This window comes from Cornus florida, unplaced genomic scaffold (assembly GCF_030987335.1).
Source record: "Cornus florida cultivar Cherokee Brave unplaced genomic scaffold, ASM3098733v1 CherokeeBrave_3.0.0_Hap2_Chr03, whole genome shotgun sequence".
In the NCBI taxonomy this organism is placed as follows: Eukaryota; Viridiplantae; Streptophyta; class Magnoliopsida; order Cornales; family Cornaceae; genus Cornus; species Cornus florida.
In genome coordinates, this window is record NW_026775573.1 from 19,466,321 (window position 1) to 19,485,224 (window position 18,904).

Below are 18,904 nucleotides of genomic sequence, written 5' to 3' on the forward strand. Positions count from 1 at the left end.
GAAGCATTCTATCTCAAGTGAAAAACGCATCATTACAGGCCCCAGTGAAAATGCTGGTGGTGCTTGGTGTTTCTGCATTTAATTAACCCTATACATCTTTGTTTTTAATGTGTGTGTATATATATATATATATATATATATATATATATATATATATCATCTTAGTTTATTTGCTAACGAGAAGAAAATTTTGTGTCAGCATATGGTGGACCGGAAGGAATGCATCACACTTCTTCTACCGTTAGCACCGGTGATGGAGTAAGTATCTTATTTCTGATGGAGAAGTTTATATTGATTTATGGTTTTATGTTACATAATTTTAAGCCCCCTTTGTTTGAGAAATACGTTGTTCTGTTAACAATTTTACGAGGTTGTGTTGAATTTGAATGAAATTGTCTCGTATAAGAACTATTTCAATTCTTTATAAAGTATGGTCAGTGTTGAAAATGCAAGATTAGTTCCTTTTATTAAATATATTTGAATGTAGAATGTTAGGATGATCTTGTGCCCCCTTCGTTTGTTCATCTATATATATATATATATAACCTGATATTGCGTTAAAATAGAAGAGGGGCTTATTAGTTGATCGGTCCTGTGGTAAAAGCTCATAGAGCCATGGATGAGAACTTGAGCTTGATTCGAGGAACCATACCGGGTACTGATTTGACTAGTGTTGCTTATGTAGCAAAGTGGATACATTGCAGACTTCACCCTATTTGAATGAACGTTTGATTTCCTCGTGTAGACTTTAGAGTTGTTATGTTCAATGAATGCATCAACTGAAGAACTGACATTGTATTGTTTGCTTAGTTGAACTTCCTAGTTTTGAAGAAGCTCGGAATAGGATCTTTCAGAGGTATTTTCGTGCCAGGGATGATGGGTTCAATTTGGTTGAATATGCAGGTAGCTTTTCCAACCGATCCTAATAAATTGGTATGTCATTCAGTTTGTTTGAGATTGTAGGTAACCACTGGTTGTGCTCCTGAGAATTTGGTGTCTTTGTTTCGTGTTCTTTGATGGGAATGGAAATTTGATCTTTATTTTGTACACATGTTTATTTTATAAGTTTCGAAATGATTGTAGATGTTTGAACCTGACGTATGTCGAAATCAGTATAACTTGCACATATTAATTATAATGATCATCCTCAATTTTTGCTGTTTTATGATAATGGAAGATCAATACCAATGTGGCAACTGTGCTTGATTACAGCTTATAATAGCATACTTGTATGGGGTACAACGTATTATGTGCTGGTTGAACCCTATTCACTAAAAGTGTATAATGTTGCACAAAAGAACATGGTTAATTGATGATTTTTTGCATTTTGTAGTGGGTATGGTGTTTTTTTGAACTTTTTTTCGTTTCACCATTATCTGCTGCATCGCAATTTGAAATGCTATGTTCACTTTCAAATTGTTGAATCTGTATGTGGTTCGCTTCCTTGCAGCACTATAACATTTAGATAATTTGGCTTAACCGAAGCTTAGGTGTTAGCTAGAGCAAAATGGTGACGATGATAAATTAATGAGACAACACCTAACTGAGTTGAGTACTCTAGTATATTTTTTCTATGCCTATTTGAAATTTGAAGTGCTTTTTCGTTCTTTTTTTTTTTCAAGCTCAAATCCTACACGGATGAAGATCTGTGAAAATATATGGATTGAAGATGTGTGAAAATATAATTCCAAGCTCAAATCCTACTCTGAGGCCCTCAAATCATGGATTGAAGATGTGTCTATACGTGAATATAGAGAGAGAAGGAGCATTACACGGATGAAGGAATATAAGATGAACAGAGCGGGCCCCACCATGATTCCTAATTGCATAAGTAACCCTATCATTAATACATATTCATATGCATATAATTACATTCAATTTATCAGATAATGAAATTCAATTAAATCTGGAAAGATTCCCGAACACGAAAATTCAACCCGTGGGCCCACACAACCTCTCTCAACCCAAAAACCCTAAAATGGCTAAATGGTATAAAATATATTTATAAGAGTTCTAAACTCCAAAAAAACATTTAGAATGATCTCCGAAACTTGTGGGAACTCATGCGACACATATAAATTGAGATAGAAAAAATAAAAAATAAAAAATAAAAAAAATATCGAAAAATGCAAAACATTTTCTTGTCTTTCTTCACTCATGAACCTCTATCTGTAAACTTAGTGAAGCGATGGAGTGCAGCTTGGGTGGGTCGACTCAAACCAAACTCGAGACTTTAATTTTTTATGAGATGCAATTATTTTTATAATTAGGGTTAAGATTTGGTTGAGAATTTTCAACCCAAATTTAAATAGGGTTGAACTTGGGTTGAGGTGTCAGCAACTGAATCAAACCAAATCCGAGTCCAACCCTTGAATTTTATATTTATGATCACATGTTTCAACTTCCTTTTATTTAAACACTAATTTATTATATATTAATATTTTGAAGAATTAAAATTCTAAAAATAGCTTTGGGTAATAAATACAAATATTATATATATATATATATATATATATATATATATATTAAGGTATTGTATCATATATATTTATTATATACATTATATATACATATCAAATTAGACACGCAGCATTGCAGTAACAACAGACCCAACCCCTTTGAGAGAAAAACAATTATAATATAACATCTAAATAAAAAATTTCAATTGTTTTAGTTATTTTGAATTGTTGTAACTTTAAAACATCTAAATAAAAATTTTCAATTGTTTTATTTATTTTGAATTGTTGTATGGACCGTGTTCAGTGAACATGAATATCAAATGGTGACTGGTGACTGAATATCAAATGAATATCAAATGATGATTTATCATTTTGGATTTCACTCAATCCCTTTAGATTGTTATTTAATGGAGATTGAGGATGATGGAATCAACAAACAATCAGGATAATAATTTCTATTTTATTGGGTAATTAAGATACTGAGATGGTTGATGGAGAGGCAGATCGAATCATTATCAATGATTGCTTCTTAATGCTCTCATTTCTATTTGAAACTATTATATATAGGCATTGGATGATTAGGAACCTTCAATTATATATCCTTCTAAAATCTTCTTTAATTTACCAAATCCTAAAAACTCTTCCATAAACTAAAATCTTCCATCAAACTCTTAAATAAACTAAAATATTCCATCTCTTTACAACACACCAAACATTGATTTTAAATGACTCATTTAACCTTATTATTCCAAATCCAAATGTACAAAGTTCACCTAATCAATTCATATTGATAAAATTCAAACCCAAATGACTACATTTAAGTTATTACCCTTTAAATGATTGAATCCAAATATGTTCATTTCAAAACTTTCAATCCTATTGGAGTCTAAAACCAAAATTTCTTATTATTAATAAAAAAAATACCCTTGGACTTGGTTTGACTGCAATGGGCTGCTAATTATCAATAATTAATAGAAATAGATTAGGGCATTGTTTGTGTTGTGTTTAGAATTTAGAAACAAATTCACTAGAGAAAAAATGTCATGGTTATTCTGTCTATTGCAAAAAGATCTTTTTGAAACTTCTAAATTCAATCAGCATGTTAACTTCTATTGAAAAAACCAATGGTACCTACTTTCTTTTAAGAATAATTGCAAATAATCACACACACACCATAAACAATTGCTTTTGAAGTATAACAATCAAGAAAGATGTTTAAGATAGATGAATAGAAAGCCTTGTGATGAAAATAATAATAATAATAATAACCCAACATACATGTGGCTAAATCTCATTTTTTTTTTTTTTTTTTGAGGAAAGTTTATAAAACAAATTTGTTTTCAAGCCAGAGAAAAAAAAAAATCATATTTTTAAAAAAAGGAAAAAAAAAATTATATACAAAATAAAAATGTGCGAAAAAATCTCCCGTGTTAAAAAAACCCCTTATATTTTTCAAATGGAGAATATATGGAACAAATAAGGACAATTTATAGATTTGAAGCATGAAATACAATGGACCTTCAGACAAAAAAAAAAAAAAAAAAAAAAAAAAACCTTATTTATTTATGAGAGAGAGATTTTTAAAGGTTTTTTTTTTTTTTTTTTTTTTTTTTTTTTTTTTTTTTTAATAACTGGTCAAAATTAACTATAATCATATATTATGGAATAATTTACACATATTTTTAAATATTAAAATTTTATATAGACATATAAAACTGCATTAATTATTTGAGTTTTTAATTTCATGGGACACTACAGACATTACTTTTAAAATAAAAAAAAATAGATAGGATAATCCATCACAAGAGACGGATGGATTCTGAAAAAAATAAATAAAAAAAAAAAAGAGAAAGAAAAAAATTCAAAAAGAATAAAGAATGGTTAAAAAAAAATAGAACGAAAAAAGAATTCAATATACCTGCAAAATGGATTCTGAGATCGATTAAATATTTCTTCTTATAATTGCCTCTTTTTTTGCCTCTCTTTTTTTTCTATATATATATATATATTTACAACTATTCTTGAATAAATGGATTTTTTAAATAAAAAATAAAAAGAAAAAGAAAAGAAAAGAAAATAATTCATTCACCATTGTAAATATATATATATATATGTTAAAAGAAAAGAAAATAAAAAAGACCATCGATTTGATGACCCATTCTTGACTGATGTTTCTGGTATATTTGATCTTCCTGGAATTTACCCAAAAAAAAATAAAAATAAAAATAATTAAATAATTTAAAAGAGTATTTTTATCTAAAAAAATATATAATATTTGAACAACCTAATAAAAATAAAAATTCAACTAATTAACATACCTACTGTAATTAGGCACCCCACTAAATACAAATAGAAGGCGACTCAACTGTTCAAGACACGCGGAGAGAGACAAAAAGCGACCCGGTGGAATATAAGTACGTTCCTATCGTTCCCATTTATTTTATTTATTTTTTTCAATTAAATTTCTAGGGTTTTATTATTTGAATGATGATTATATTTTGTGTTTGCTTACATTCAATATATATAGTCTCTGTTTGGCACCGAGATTTGAATACAAAATTTATATAAGGGTACATAAATTAAGTTGATTTGCAGATTGTATAGATTCAGGGTTTACATCTTCAATTAGAATTCAGAATGAAAACAGATGATGTTAGGTTTATAGACTGATAAATTTTTGTTCTCACACACGGACTCGCACACATATATATGTGTATTTGTAGTTCTGGGTCTTCACACTAAGACACTGCTATATTAGGTTCCATATGCTGCTCTTGATTCTGAGGTAACTTTTGTTCAGGTGACCTGTTTCTTTGTTCAAGTACAATGGAGGCGGTCTTTTGAAGAAGACAATCGATTTGATGACCCATTCTTGACTGATGTTTCTGGTATATTTGATCTTCCTGAACTTGATGGAAAATCTAGTTCTAAGCGTCAGAAGCATTCTATCCCAACTGAGAAACAGATTGTTACTTTCCTCACTGAAAATGCTAGTGGTACTCTGCGCCTTTGTTTTGATTAATGTATATATATATATCACCATATTTGACTCTCTAACTTTTGTTCAGCTGACCTCATTAGTAGTACGTGGACAGCCTCGTTTTTTGATGATGAGCCATTAAATTTGGGAATCTCCGCTGATTGGCCTAGCATGTTTGGTAGTTCTCAGCATTCCAATGGAAAATCTATTTCCGAGAGTCAATTGAAGGAAATAGCTATTGAAGAATTGAACTCTGGTGTTGACACTCAGAAGCATTCTATCTCAATTGAAAAACACATCATCATCAGTCCCCAGTGAAAATGCTAGTGGTACCTGGTGTTCCCGCATTTAATTAATCCTATGCGTCTTCGTTTTGAATGTGTGTGTGTGTATATATATTAGTTTATTTGCTAACGAGAAGAACATTTTGTGTCAGCATGTGGTGGATTGGAAGGAATGCATCACACTTCTTCTATCGGTAGCACCAGTGATGGAAGTATCTTATATCTGATGGAGAAGTTTATGTTGGTTATGGTTAATGGTTTTATGTTTTTGTTTTTCTCTTTTTAATTTTTATGTTTTGGTTACATAATTTTATGCCCCCTTTGTTTGAGAAATAGGTTGTTCTGTTAACAATTTTACGAGATTGTGTTGAATTTGAATGAAATTGTCTCATATAAGAACTATTTCAACTCTTTATAAAGTATGGTCTGTGTTGAAAATGCAAGATTAGTTTCTTTTATTAAATATATTTGAATGTAGAATGTTAGGATGACCCTGTGCCCCCTTCGTTTGTTCATCTATATATATATATATGTATATATATCCTGATATAGCGTTAAAATAGAAGAGGAGCTTATTCGTTGATCGGTCCTGTGGTAAAAGCTCATTGAGCCATGGATGAGAACTTGAGCATGATTCGAGGAACCATACCGGGTATTGATTTGACTAGTGTTGCTTATGTAGGGCCATTCCCTTACCACGGAGCACAGTCCAGATGGCAAAGTGGATACATTGCAGACTTCACCCTATTTGAATGAAGGTTTGTTTTCCTTGTGTAGACTTTAGAGTTGTTATGTTCAATGAATGCATCAACTGAAGAACTGACACTCATTTCTTAGATGGATCTTCCTAATTTTGAAGAAGCTCGGAATAGGATTTTTCAGAGGTATTTTCGTGGCGGGGATGATGGGTTCAATTTGCTTGAATATGCAGGTAGCTTTTCTGTCTGATCCTAATAAATTGGTATATTATTCAGTTTGCTTGAGTTTGTAGGTAATCACTGGTTGTGCTCCTGAGAATTTGGTGTCTTTGTTTCGTGTTCTTTGATGGGAAAGGAAATTTGACCTCTATTTTGTATAATACATGTTTATTTTATAAGTTTCGAAATGATTGTAGATGTTTAAACCTGATGTATGTCGAAATCAGTATAACTTGCACTTATTAATTATAATGATCGTCCTCAATTTTTGCTGTTTTATGATAATGGAAGATCAATGCCAATGTGGCAACTGTGCTTGACTACGCGATAAGTTGATGCTTATAATAGATGGACACAATAATAAGGTTCCATGTAGCATAATTGTATGGGGTATAACGTACTTCTGTTGAGCACAATAATGTTAAGCGAACTGGTATGTTCCGGTTGAACCCTGTTCACTAAATGGACATAAGGTTGCACAAAAGAACATGGTTAATTGATGATTTTTTTGCATTTTGTAGCGGGTATGGTGGTTTTTTGTTGCGCAATTTGAAATGCTATGTTGACTTTCAAATGGTTGAATCTGCATGTTGTGATACTTTGGCTTAACCAAAGCTTAGGCGTTAGCTAGAGCAAAATGGTGACAACTATAAATTAATGAGACAACACCTAGCTGAGTGGAGTACTTTAGTATATTTTCTCTATGCCAATTTGAAATTTGAAAATCTTTTTCGTTCTTTCTTTTTTCTGTTTTTTTTTCGTTCCTCCTTTTTATATTTAATTAATGAAAATCTTCCTGAGAATCATGAACGGTTATCCTAAATAATACTTCATGGACAATATTGTTGAGTTTCAAAGTAAATATTTTGCTTCCATGTTTTAAGCCCTTTCCTTATGGGTATAGTATAGGTGACTATATCATTCGCCAATACCATAGCCTGTTCACTTCAAAGTATTGCCATGTCAGACAATTTGTTGCCTTCGTGAGCCTTAGGCATGCTACACAATAAAATGCTCGTCTTTTCAACAATTTCTTACAGTTGTTGTTTAATTAGTTGGTCGTTAAGCTTATTGAGAACCTTAATTTATAATCAAATGATGTATATGTGATTTTGATTCAATGTACTTTTTTCCTCTCGATTTTGCATTTAGTTAATGGAAGTTGTACACCAAGTTGACATCAATTACTCAATAATTGTCAAATTATTGGTTTTTCCTAATTTGATCCTATTTCTGCATTGTTTTAGGGTGTGTTCGGTTGCATGGAATTGGAACTTTGGATTTGGATGTGGATTCGGAATTGGAGAAAAAATTGGTATAATTTTCCTAATTGCTTTTCTCTAATTTCAATTTCAAAGCTCCGATTTCATGCAATGGAACATATAAGCCTAAATGTATATGTATTAGAATCAACTGTTGAGTTCCATTCTAGAAAAATACCCCCACCCCCCTCCCGAAAGACATTTCGGGGTTGAATATTTGATGCTGGGTGACGATATATGCTTTTTAAATTGCAGGAAGCAGCTCTGGCGAAATCCATGGAATTGAAAAAGCTTTGTGAGAGAGTACATTTATCTTCCGTATTTGATGGAAGACCTGTCAATATTATTGGAGAGATCAATGCACTTTTGAGTATTACTGGAAGTTCATAAACTCTGAATTTTAAGTAACTTTGCATTACTTGAAGCTGTTTTGTGCTTCATGTTCTTATACAGAAGTAACCTTACACCCACAAATGCTTGGACTATTAACGTGTTTATGTGTCCTACTTTTGAAATCTATTTTGAAAAAATTCAGCTAATCTATTGATCTCCATTTTTAAATTCAGAGTATTGAAATAATGCGAACCATCCAAAGACAGAGGTGTAAGGTGAGATTTGAATCAATGCAAAAAGAAAAACACACACAAAGAATGTTTGTTGTAACGAAGAAAGAGGTACACATCAAAAAATGTTAGTTGTCATGGAAACCAGCAATCCACGCTAGGACGTGAATTAGTGTTACAAGTGTTTTAAGTGAACATAATCCCTAATTTTGTCACTTCTAATAGGTTAAATCAGCTTCCATAATTAATACAAGCAAAGTGATAATTAAATAGGTTAAATCAGCTTCCATAATTAATTTTATTTGTAATTTTCAGTACCATTATGCTAATTTGAACCCTTAGATTTTCACTTTAAAATGTACCATTATGCATTATGTTAAGTATAATTTTTTATGGACTTTGCATTCCTACCTAAATAAATGTATTCTATAATTTCTTTCGTGAATGCAATTGAAAAAAAAAAATCCAATTTTACCTCAAATTAAAGTTCGACCATGCAAAAGTCTGCGCCATTAAAAAAATGCATTTTCTTGTTTTGCCAAACTAAAATATTTTATTTTAAGGTATTTTTGACATGATTATTTTATTTTATTTTATGATGGGACCAATTTAATACAAGCAAAGTGATAATTAATTTTTGCATTTTTCATACATAAAATGTACCAATTTAAAAGAGAATTCATAACATGTATCTCATTACAATTATATATATATATATTGGTTTAATAAAATTTTACTTATAAAAATAAATAAACAAATAAAATCAATAGGGATGTCAAAAGTAAAATTTTACCAACATGTTCTTTATTATTATTATTATTTTGTAAATAAATATTAAATACTTCAAAACTTTCATTTTTCATTTTTTTTTTTTTTCAATTTATCAATTGAACACGTAGGCGGGTATGATTTCCATAAGATTGCACCAACCTTTTATCCATCTCACGTTGAGAGCTGCTCAACAAACCGTTGACAACCTAAAATCCCGCGGTTAGGGTTTCGACATCAAAATTCACTTTTTTCCCAAATTCTCAGTCCGAGCTTCAACTTTACAGCGAAAGTTCTAGGGTTTTCACGGAGTCTCGCATTCTTGCACATTTTTGTCTACAGTCTCTACAATATCCGCGTTGATTCATAGTTTCATACACGCCAATCGATTTTATTGAATCCGACGGTCCGTGAACTCTGATTCTGAAAATTCGATCTCAGAATACAGAAAATTAGGGTTCTTTCGACGCAGTTAGCGCTCGGTTGTGGAGAACGATGAGAGTTATCGAAGCTGTTGCAGAGGTTCCGTTCTCTTCTTCTTCGGTCTCGAATTCGACCATAGATGGAGGGGTTGACGGTCCGAGTTTGTACGGTTGGATGTTCGAGTGTCATGGGTTTGGGCATAATCTTGTTTTGATGGTGTGTTCTGCTTTGTTCGTGTTTTACCTGGCGTTTCAGGGGAAGAAGAGCTTCGCGAAGCTGTCGTATGGCCGATCTTATATCATGATAGCGTATTACGGGATTCTTTGGATCGTTAGCATTCTCAATTTTGCTTGGTGCTCACTTCAGGTTTGTTCTTTACATTCTGTGAATGGTTTTTCGACTTCAGTCAAGAAAATCTCTGAATTATTGTTTATGAACATGTATTGCACTAATAATAAAATGCCATGAGATTGCATAGTGGTTCTTCTTGGTGCACGAGAGAGCTTTGACTATGAATATGCTTTTATGAGATATGGAGTTTGGAAAAGCTAAATTGAATGTGCAAATGTCTGAAAATAGTTTGACCTCGAACTACTGCTTCCCGTGGATGGACTACAAGACCATTTTATGCTGTTATTATGGATGTAAGGATCATATATGTTGCATAAATGACTGAGAGTACTATGTCAAGACTCAAGAGTATGCATGAATGCTTGCAAGGTTTCTTGGGTGCTTTGATTGATAGAGTTGCAAATGACATATCCTGGCATTACTCTAAGTTGTAACTCTAGCATCGTCTATTTAGATTTCTAGTAGTTAAAAAATAGGCAAGAGCTTGATTCTTGGAGGTGAGGTTTAATTTTAAGGGAGACTTAATTCTGTTTAATTTTGTTTGACTAAAATTCTTATTTATTACCTTTTCCCTTCTAGGATTCTCATGAAGATAGCAAAATGCTAAAATGACAGAGAAGTTGCATTGTTTTTTTTTTAATTGACCGGAGTAATGAAGCTTAGAAGGACAATTTTGTAGTTGTCAATTCTTTTCTGTGTGTAGGTTGAAAGGACTTAGATCAGGTAACCTAATGTCAACTGCCAAGAGATATGCTCTTATTGGGAAATAGTCATAGAGGTTCCCAATTGGTTATGACTATCTTTCAAATTTGTTGAGTACAAGTATGGGTTCATTGAAGATGGTTGGATTCATAGAGTTGCGTGCTGGAATTACTGTTAGGTTAGGAAATTTATCTCTCAGTATCCCTACTTTTACCATGTACACTCGATATCTTATGATTTATGAGTAATGGGACTTGTCAAAGGGAGAAAAAGAAGGAAATAACAATAATAATAATAAATCTTGTGGGTAAGTAATGGGATGAGGATTAATATGGGAGGATCTTCAGGGGGGTTGATTGTAGTTTGCCACGTTGTTCTGGGTCTTCATCGTCTTTCTAGGTCCAAATGTGTGTTTATCAATAATATGTTTGATTCATCTTCCTATTGACTTGGCATTTTGATTTGGTGCCAAAACTTTGTCATAGGGAAATTTATGAGCTTGCTTATTTCCTTGTATCAACAAAATTTATATTTCCTTTCTGGAGGATGATGATAAATGTTTGACATTCCACTCAGTTAGTATTTACATGCAAATATGTAATGATCCTAATTTTGAATCTATCTTGGTCTGATTTTTCATTTTTCCCCTTTAAATGTTTTGGGGAGTCCAAAGAGACTTGAAAGATTTAATTTTTTCACCCGGACAGTTTCTTATAATAAGGTCAACACTAGTGATTTTCTTCAAAACTAAGTGTGCCAATAGATGCCTCTCCCTTATTAATGTCATGTGCAAGAATAACAGATAATCAGCGTATCTTTTCTTGTTATGTTGTAACCTCTCGTATGCCATATGTCAGTCTTTGGTGTGGCTGGGGTGGATTAGGTGACCCCATGCTGAATACACCAAGTTTTTAAAATTGGTTTAATGGTTTGGACTAAACGAAGAGGTAAATTTTTGTGAAGTTGTGATCTTGTTTTAATTTAGGTGGTTTGAATGGGAGAGGAATATTATAATTTATAAAGAAAAAACTATGGACTTGGATTCTCTCTAGCGTTTACTCACCAACGGTGGAGATTGGACCACCAGGTGGACCCACCTATGATGGTCCACTCTCATTATCAAATCTTTGTAAGGAGCATCATCTACACATAATCACAGGGTGAAGGTCTCAGCTGCGCGGGAACTTTCCCCTTGTGTTTTTCGAAGCAAAATATTGATGGATGTACCCTAGGGGATCCAATTCAATGTATGAAACTAAGGTTGTCATCTTTCAAGCCCATACGTAATGTTGATGCAGTTCTCTCGAAGATGGGGTAGTGACCTCCAAGGCTTAAGAAAGTGGCCTCCATTGACCTGAGTGATTTCTTGGTGAGTCTCCAATAAAGGGATAAAGGCTACCAGGGATGTGCTCATTTCAAGAGACAAATTAGGAATTTGGTTTGTGTATAATATATATGACATTCTTGTGGATTCATAAATTAGTAATTGTGATGCAGACATTTTGGCTAAAAGAGGGTTACCACGGGAACTTTTATTCTGATTCTCAAATTTGGCAGATGGTTATCATCCTCGAGCTTGTTGCAGGTTTTATATTGTTTGTTTATGGATGTTCTTTGTCCATTGATTTGGGATGTTTCATTCAACTTTGTGATTGGTCTCCTATTCCGATAAAACCACTCCCTTTAGAAAATTTGGTCTTATGGTTTTCACTGTCAGTTGTTCTACTAAAGATTGTGTTACTGCTTTAGTACTTATTGGATCTAGATGCAGGGATTGCAGGATTTTCAGTTCGATTACTGTAGATTACTATATTCCTATGAAAGAATGAGGCAAATTCCAAAGATTTTGGCCCGAGGGATTGTCTCTAATTCCATGATATATTCATCAAATTTGACTCTATATCATAAAAATTAGTAAAACTAAAATAGATTACATGGAATGTAAATTTGATAAAGTAGTGAAAGAGGATATATAAATATTACACTTCAAGACCAGAGAGTAGAATTGGAGTAGTGTGGACTAAATGGAGGCAAGCTAGTAGCATTTTATCCTACAAGTGAATATCAAATAAATTGGAAGAGAAATTCTGTAGGATGGTTATTAGGCCAGTTAATTGCATGGAGCGTTGCGCATTGAAAAAGAAACAAGAACAATGCGTTCATGTAGGGGAAATGAGGATGCTACGCTGGATGTTGGGAGTGACTAGAAGAGATAAGATTAAAAATGATTGTGTGAGAGCAAAACTAGGTATAGCTCCTATCATTGATAAATCCGAAAAAGTTTGGGTGGTATAGTCGTATACAATTTAGATCTAAAGATGACTTGGTTAAAGGAGGTAGAGTTGCTTGCCTAGAAGGTAAACGACAAAGAGGCTGACCAAAACTTATATGGGATAAAGTAATTAAAAATGATTTTAAAAAATTAAATCTTAGAATAAACATGGTGTATAATAGGAAAAAATGAAAAAAGCCGACCCTTTCATATTGGATAAAGGCAAGGATGATAATGATTTAATGGAATGACTGAATTCCACTTTTATTAGGTCAGCAAGTGTTATTAAAAGATAATCTCCTCTTTCTCTCTCACCTCTCCTCTCTCACTCTCTCTTGCATGTAATAATGATAAAAATAATGTATCATTATATCAGTGTATGTACACTTTGTATGTACCCCTTAATGTGAAAATTATACAATATATATGATTGCATGCATGTGAGAGTCCACATATTCATACAAGTACGTATTTTCTTATTTGTTTCTATACTTTGTGTCTCTTTTGATTCAATACAAAATTGACATTTCATTATATGTCTACATAAATAATAATATTGGTAGGTTTATTTAGTTAAAATGATAAAATATAGTTGTTATCTTATGGATCAGCCAGATGATCCAATGTTTGAGCCATAGACTCAATTTCCCTCCCTCTTGACTGGTTCATGTTGGCTTTGAGTATGATAACTATGATCCTCAATTTTCATACTAAATACTGGATCAACCATCTGCAGGTTTTCATTTTGGATTAGTTTTATGTACTGTCAACCTGATAGGTGACCATTGGTTGAATTGTCTGTCATTGTTAGGAATAAGTGTTTTTGGAAATATGAAACCATTGAAAATATTCCCTTTTTAAAAAAAAAAATAAAAATAAAAAAATAAAAAATAACAACTTTATCTGCAACAATTGTTATATGCAACTAAACATCAGCTTTTTGTAATTTTTCTATGATGCTAATTGCCACATTGCAGCTTAGCCTCTTCCATGTTTCTTGTGTTACCTGAAATGTGATTTTAACAGATTTCCATTTATTGGTAACTCTTTACCATGGCTTTTACTTGGTGCTATAAGACTTGGCAGTTTTTTTGATGGATTTTCCTTTATTGACCAGGCATGGGAGTGCACTCCTGCGGAAGAATTAGCATGGAATATCTTGTCTTTGTTTACAACATCTGGAATGCTGTTTCTTGAAGTAAGCTTGATGGCATTTTTACTCCAAGGAAATTATGCAAGTGGACTGGAAGCTTTAACACGGACATTTGTTGTCTCAGGAATTATTGTTGGTGTAGATATACTTCTCAAGGTATTTTCTAGCTTCCTCCTCTTGTCTACCCCTCTCTCTCTCTCTTCTTCTTCTTCTTCGTCTTCATTATGTTACCCGAACTTGGTAAGTGTATAGAGCGAGGATGTGTGTTCAAATGTTGGACCTACCGGAATCCCAAATCTCAGGATACAGGGATGTGTGTCCACAAGTTGGATACGGGTAATTCTACACCTACTACTCACTTAAATAGATTATATATTTGTTATACTTTAATGTTTAATGTTGTTGTTTTATAAGAATAAAATCGAATAATTACTCAAATTAAATTGGATGTGCTAAAAGAAAATGGTTGCCATTATCTCATAGATAGGAATGGAATATCTGCTATTAAATTTATTTTTTTTCCTTCAATCATGAAAAGATCGGTGTGTCTGATTTGGGGTTTTGTCTCGGAAACATATCTTACATACCCATGTCATGTCGTGTCAACACGGAGAAGTGAGGTGAAATAGGGGAGTACATGTTAAATATGGTTTGATTGGTAACCATCCTTTGTTTTTTTAGGTGAAGCCTGCTTTGATTGTATGGCAGACCCTCTTGGTCTTGCTTTTGTTCTTGGGCTGCGCTCTTCTTTTGAGCACTTTCTAATGAAATCTTACTTATCAAAAAATAATAATTTTAGGTGAAGCCTTGGGACTGTTGTTGCTACTAGAGCAGATCCATATTAAGGACCCATGTATGCTTAGTGGTGGTTGGTTGAAATATTGTTGCTATTGAAGAATTTCCTCCCCCGATTCCTCCATATTAAATCTTCAGTAGTTGCATAATTAAACCCTCTCATTATTGACCGAATGGAGCTTAAAAAGATGGTTGTTGTTCTTTAGGGAACCCAGGACAGATCATTGTGCCTGGGCTCTGCAGAGATCAGATGGTATAAGTAATTTCTGTTTTCTCTACTTTTAATGCCAGCAGATCTGAAATTTCTCTGCCCTAATCAAACCCGGGAAGCCAAATCTTTGGCATTTCTTTCAGACTTGCATGCGAAATATATTGATAATGGATTGAGTGGAGATGAGTTGTTTTCCTAAGAGCCCTGTAGATTCTCAGTCAATTGGGAACATTTTGGGTTTAAATTTACCAATGATCTGTTGTTGGGTGGTTTGGAGGAGATCTCATTTATAGAGGTGAAGGGTTCAAATTAATGGGACCAAGTGGATTAAATAGGAAAGAACAACGTTTCAAACAGTAAAAATAAGAAAGAAAGGCAAAAGGGCAAAAAAAAAAAAAAAAAAGAATTAATCATCTTTATTTGCGTAGAAGGGAGGAGGGAAAAAGGGTGAGGATCATCCTTTAGCTGGACTGTCTGATTATCTGTATTATTGTAGGGTAATTCATGCTCTGAATAAGTAATTATGCTTTGAGAAAGTATTCAAAAGAAATTTCTGTAATCTCTCAGTTCTTATCGTCTGCATTGAGTTTATTGTACAGATCCATATATCTATCTGTTGGAATTGTGAAACAGACATTGCATAGATATGCCAGAATGCTGCAGAAAAGTGGTCCCAGCAATCTAATGTTATGTTTATTGCTTCTTTTGCCATGCTTCCTCACTTAACATTTAAAAGAAAAAATTGTATGCTATGCTTCCCACCTTCCTTTTCCTTTCATGCTTTGCCGCTTCCAAGTCAAACAAGTTCAAGATATCTTTATGCTATTTTTATTATATAATAATTTTTTTATTGCATATTGTTCCTTATTCAGGCAATCTACATATTTGGATTTGCGATTCCTTTGTTCATTTATAATTCTGAAGACACCCACAAGTTGAAATGGGGCCTATGGGTTGTTCACAAGCTATTGCTTACTGCTATCTATGGCTTCATTTTATTCATCTATCACTCTAGATGGAGAGAGAGGCTACCAGGTGAGTTCATCTAATTTATGTATTTATTAAAATTAGTCCTCTATTAACGACATTGTTTTAATTCAACTTGATTTATCTTGGTTCTTTTTACAGCAAGACCTGCATTCTACAACTACATCACCATCATGTTTTGCATGAATGCATTGGCTCTATTTGCTTGTGGGCTTACTGGACATGGGGCCGGATTTGGGTTCTGGTTTGTGTCAAACGAGTTCATTTTGCAAAGCGAAGTGTTTCCTTTTAACCTTTCACTTCACATTAGATTCCTAATTGTTTCCTTTCATGCGTTGTTCAGGTTGTATGATGTCACGGTTATTTGCTACCATGCCTTTTATCTACCTCTTCTCTATGTTACGTTTCTAGCGGACTTTTTCCAGGTCACTATCCTCTTTTCGGTTACATTTTTGTTTCTTTTTCTTTTTATTATTTATGTTCTAGTTCTGTCAGTGTGCTTTGCCACCATCTTTTATTGAGCCCTTAGACGTGGTTATATAAATGACCGCAGGAGGAAGATTTGCATCTGGAGAATGTGTACTACTCTGAGATGAAAGATGCTGGCTTTTTCGATGCTGATTGGGAATGATATGATAACGTTGTCTGAACCACGAAATGCTAGTTGGGTATTACACTGTAAATAAATAAAAGTAAATATGACCCCATTTGATCTGGTGCCTTAAACTGAATGCCCCGGCTGGAAGGGAGGTTTCATGAATATTTTGTACGCGGTTTCTTTTATCTTTTTTCTCTAGAGGTTCAGATGCTGCTAAAGTAACTATGAAACCAGAGTGAAGTGTACAATAGAGTTGTGATTGCTTTGTATGGAAGTGTGTGAGTAATTTTCAATATAAGATCAGAAGTTATTGATGTGTCCCACTAGGTCGATTTTGCAACTAAAAAGAAAGTCACTTGTGGCCCATTAATTGATCCACGGTCACCTTAGTTACACACCCAATGTGGGAGAAGGTATTCGGTGCACCGGGCTCATCTGAGTTGTATGCGCACGCCTGCATGTGTACACGTGTTGTACACATACGGCTCGGATTAGTGGGTGTACCGTGCACCCAATAGTTATTCCCAATGTGAAACATTGCACATATACAATAACAATGTACTAGTTTTGCCCGCGGGTGTACTCGTTTCATAACCAAAAGTCTAGTGACTTGTGCAATCCGTCGCAAGAGTTGTATTGTATATGAGGTTTCACAATCTTTTTGAGAATTCACAGTCCTACATCTTATGGTCCACAATCCTTCTGAGATGTACAATCTTCACACAACAGATGCTTGTATTGCATCTGATCCTACCTCAGTTGTGGAGTTTCTCACCCACGTCAGCAGAATACGTCCACAATAATTCTCTATGCAAACCTAAACTAAACTAACTCGGCAGAAACACTTCGGTTAGAGTCAACGTGGCAACGCTCATAAACACATTTTTTCTTTTTTCATTTTCCAGTTAATTAATTGTTCTCAAATGGCTTGATTGTTTTATAGTGTTTATCTGACAGTGTGACTATAGTTTTATTTGTTTGAGCAACGAAAAATAAAAAATATTGTATTATCGCTAGTAACTGAAACATAATTCTTCCTTGCTGTGAAGGGAGGGAAAATATGGAAGGAAGGAACAATGTCCCCTTCAGGAAATGGGAGGGGAGTGAGTTTTTTTTCTTTTTATTTATTTATTTTTTTTCACAAACCTTTTGGTTCCGAAACGTAGTAGCCAAATTATACAATACTACTTTCCATGGAAAACTTCCTTTATTTTCTTTGAATATAGATGTATCATCCTTCCAACTTCCATTCTAAGTTTCTGTCTACTGTTCCAATGTGCTGAACCATTGAGCAGAGCTCTTAGCTTATAATTCACGTGTTATTATCTCCACAAAAGAACAAAAAATTGAAGGACACTATTAACAGAAAACTACCAGTCTCTTAACCGTGAATTAGTCACAGAGGGACACAATTCTTTCACTTCCTCTCCCACCTAAATTGCAACTGGTAGCATTCACAGCAAAGTTAACATCTGTTTTATCGAAACAATCCACATCTCAATGGAAATAAACACAAGCTGTGTTTGGCGGCACCAAATCAGAGCCTTGGACAAAGCACCGTTTTGGTGCTCCCAAACAAAACAAAAGTATCAACTTGTATCCCCCAACACAATGAAAACCTAAATATCAATAAAGTTTCCAGATTTAGTTTCAAGTGTCTACTAGAGGGAAGGACCACCTTAAATGTGCATGGCAATGATTTCATAATTAAATGAAAGTTGTAGCAAAAGGCATATATTTTTATAAAGTTCTGCTAAACATAGATGATGGAAAATTAAGAGTTTACATAGCACTCACCAACTAGAAAGCTAAGAATTATGTATCAAATAAATAAAACCCTCCCGCTTTCAGTTCCTGTCCATTTCCTCTAAGCACCTTTTTTCTCAATGAGCTTCTCAAAAAGATCCGCGGCGTCCTGAACAGTTGTGATACTCTGCACACTTTCCTCTTCCACGCTGATATCAAACTCCTCCTCGAGTCCCATCACAATCTCAACCTCAAAAGGCATGGCAGACAACAGGATAAACAAGGTAACAACCAACCAAGCATTTAAAACAGTAGACAACACGAATGACTAATCACCCTACTGCGAAAAAATGCATAAAGCCAGTTTGGGGTAGCAGTTGCAATGATCATAACAGTGACAACAAGGTTTAAGATGCATTATATCTCTCTATTT

General features: G+C 33.5%; 1 protein-coding gene across 1 annotated transcript; it reads left to right on the forward strand.

Annotated features, from left to right (window-relative positions):
• Positions 1–9,397: 9,397 nt before the first annotated feature.
• Positions 9,398–17,048, forward strand: LOC132299809 (protein CANDIDATE G-PROTEIN COUPLED RECEPTOR 2). Its single transcript, XM_059796630.1, has 6 exons — positions 9,398–10,022; positions 14,099–14,290; positions 16,013–16,175; positions 16,269–16,371; positions 16,471–16,552; positions 16,681–17,048. The coding sequence occupies exons 1-6, from the start codon at positions 9,729–9,731 to the stop codon at positions 16,756–16,758; spliced, it is 912 nt and encodes a 303-aa protein (XP_059652613.1). The 5' UTR covers positions 9,398–9,728; the 3' UTR covers positions 16,759–17,048.
• The last annotated feature ends 1,856 nt before the right edge of the window (positions 17,049–18,904 follow it).